This window comes from Saccostrea cucullata, unplaced genomic scaffold, assembly GCF_032062105.1.
Source record: "Saccostrea cucullata isolate Sc308-1 unplaced genomic scaffold, CSIRO_AGI_Scuc_v1 ctg12254, whole genome shotgun sequence".
NCBI classification, from domain to species: domain Eukaryota; kingdom Metazoa; phylum Mollusca; class Bivalvia; order Ostreida; family Ostreidae; genus Saccostrea; species Saccostrea cuccullata.
This window is the reverse complement of record NW_026922306.1, coordinates 15,846-18,012: the sequence shown is the minus strand read 5'-3', so window position 1 is coordinate 18,012 and position 2,167 is coordinate 15,846. Positions and strand designations below refer to the sequence as shown.

At 30.6% G+C, this 2,167-nt stretch overlaps 1 protein-coding gene across 1 annotated transcript; it reads left to right on the top strand.

Moving 5' to 3' along the window:
* Positions 1-310: 310 nt before the first annotated feature.
* Positions 311-1,453, top strand: LOC134261577 (matrix-remodeling-associated protein 7-like). Its single transcript, XM_062744004.1, has 2 exons — positions 311-610; positions 731-1,453. The coding sequence occupies exons 1-2, from the start codon at positions 379-381 to the stop codon at positions 1,000-1,002; spliced, it is 504 nt and encodes a 167-aa protein (XP_062599988.1). The 5' UTR covers positions 311-378; the 3' UTR covers positions 1,003-1,453.
* The last annotated feature ends 714 nt before the right edge of the window (positions 1,454-2,167 follow it).

The following is a 2,167-nucleotide window of genomic DNA, read 5'->3' as shown; positions in this document are numbered from 1 at the left end:
GGTTTAGGGAAGCAATACATTAAGAAGGGAAACGTTAAAATTTGGAGAAAATTTTCGTCCTTTTTTCAGAAATCTGAAGTTGATCTTTTATCATTTATCTGTTTATGTCGGCTAAGACCTGTTTCATATCGTAACATATATATTTTTGAAGAAATGTGAGAAATTTTTATGCAATTGGCCTTTATTTTTGCATGATACATAAAAATATACCATATAGAAAGCACACTTTAGAAAAATATACTCGAAGAAATTGTAATGTTAACTCACCTGTCATGGGCGCAGACATTTTTGTCTTTATCAGGAAGACGCTTGCGTCAATGTGACGTAAGCGCTTTCATTTTCCAGCAACAAACGCCAGGAACGGATGCTTTGTTGACAATGGAGCAACTTATATCGAAGTCGTCTCCGTATTTTTATCCCTTGTCACTGGGATTTACTGCTTTAGTTCTTGTCCTTTCAGTCATGTTTACATATAAAAGATTTCTGCAAAACAATCAACGCCCACAGGCTCTGAATGAAAAGAAGAAAAAGGATGAGAAATGTACACACGCTCAACAGAAAACACACACTGACCAATCTCAAACTGAAGATGCCCCCGAGGAAGTTGGAGGTAAAATATTGTGTGTATATTCATGATTATGCAATTATAAAATTAATATTTTGATTTTTGAACATCAAGATCCGATTTCAAATTAGCAGCAATTATCACTTGTCTGTATCATGTTTATAGATGGTGATGCCCCTCTGCTTTCTTCAAACCTTCAACCAGAGATAGACCCCCTGACTTACTGTGAACACATACAGAGTGAAGTAAAAAAGGCCAAACAGAGGGTGACTGCAAAGAAGTTCAACAAAGATCTCACGGAGGAACAGATCGAGGAAGAGAGAGAGGTTCAGAGGAAACAACTCCAGTCCATATTCGAGTTGATGCAGACCGAAAGTGACAGATTTGGCATCAGCAGTCTGGAAGATGTTCAAAGTCAGATGAAGCTTTATGCATAATTACTGTCTCTTGATCAATTTTGATCACCATATTTCCCCAAATTTAATGCATATTTTTTGTTCTCCAAATAGTTTGCATTTCAGAATGCTCCACTAAATGAGCATTATTATGAACAAGAGAATTAATTCTTCTGTTACCTGTAATTTTGTTTAGAGATACAGTTTTTGGTACATGCTATATTTCAAAATGTCCATAAATGGTACCTATACATTATTAAAAAAAAGAGATCTTTTTAAAAAAAGAAGTGCATTTTTATCACATTCCTTCATTGGTAATTCCTATTTCATTTTTTTAAAACTGATTTTGTCATACAGATCTTTATTGTAAATACTTCATAATTAAGTTATTGTTGTATGTCATTAAGTGTTGTTCCTTTGTTTTTGATATTGTAATTTTTCTCTATTGGAAACATTATGTTAATGATTTCTTACATTCTCAATGTAAAATAGTTTGTTTTTTTTTGACGGTATACATTTGTAATTGTAAAAAACATTATTATGGTTTAATTAAAATTTCAATTTTCAAAACTCCTTTTGATTTAAAAAAAAAAACTGATGATCTTTGTTTTAATAAATCTTTTTTTTTTTTTTAATTGATCACATTTTCTAAGAAAATAAGTTTTCTTAAGGAATTAAAAAAAAATTGATTATCTTTTTAATTAGTTTTCAGTCAGCAGCAAGTAATTTAAAGCCACAAAAAGTTTGTTCATTTGTGATTTTTATGTAATAAATGCACACACCACAATGACTAATAAATCAATGCAGATAGGAGAAGAAGTATTGGAATTGTATTTTACCTTGTAGTCAGTGGTACTTGGAAATCTTTAATCTTGTAATTTTTTCTCAAATTTGATTTTAGTGGGAAAAGAATAATGCCTACATGCACATAAATTTTTTTTTAAGAATAGCCACAAGATAATGTTTACAAAACTGATTATGTTATATTTCCGTCCTAGTTTTTTATAGCTCAATGTTGATGTTATGTTTCAATATTTTGACTGAGTTATTTGAATAAATGTTTATATTGTTTTACTCTTACTTGCCTTTTCGCGGATTTTTTTTCTTTGAAATTCAAACATTATTAATTTTCCACACTGAGACAAATCAAATGATAAGGAAAACAGATTTCAGTTTCAGAAGAGTATTGAACACGGTATTTGTCATT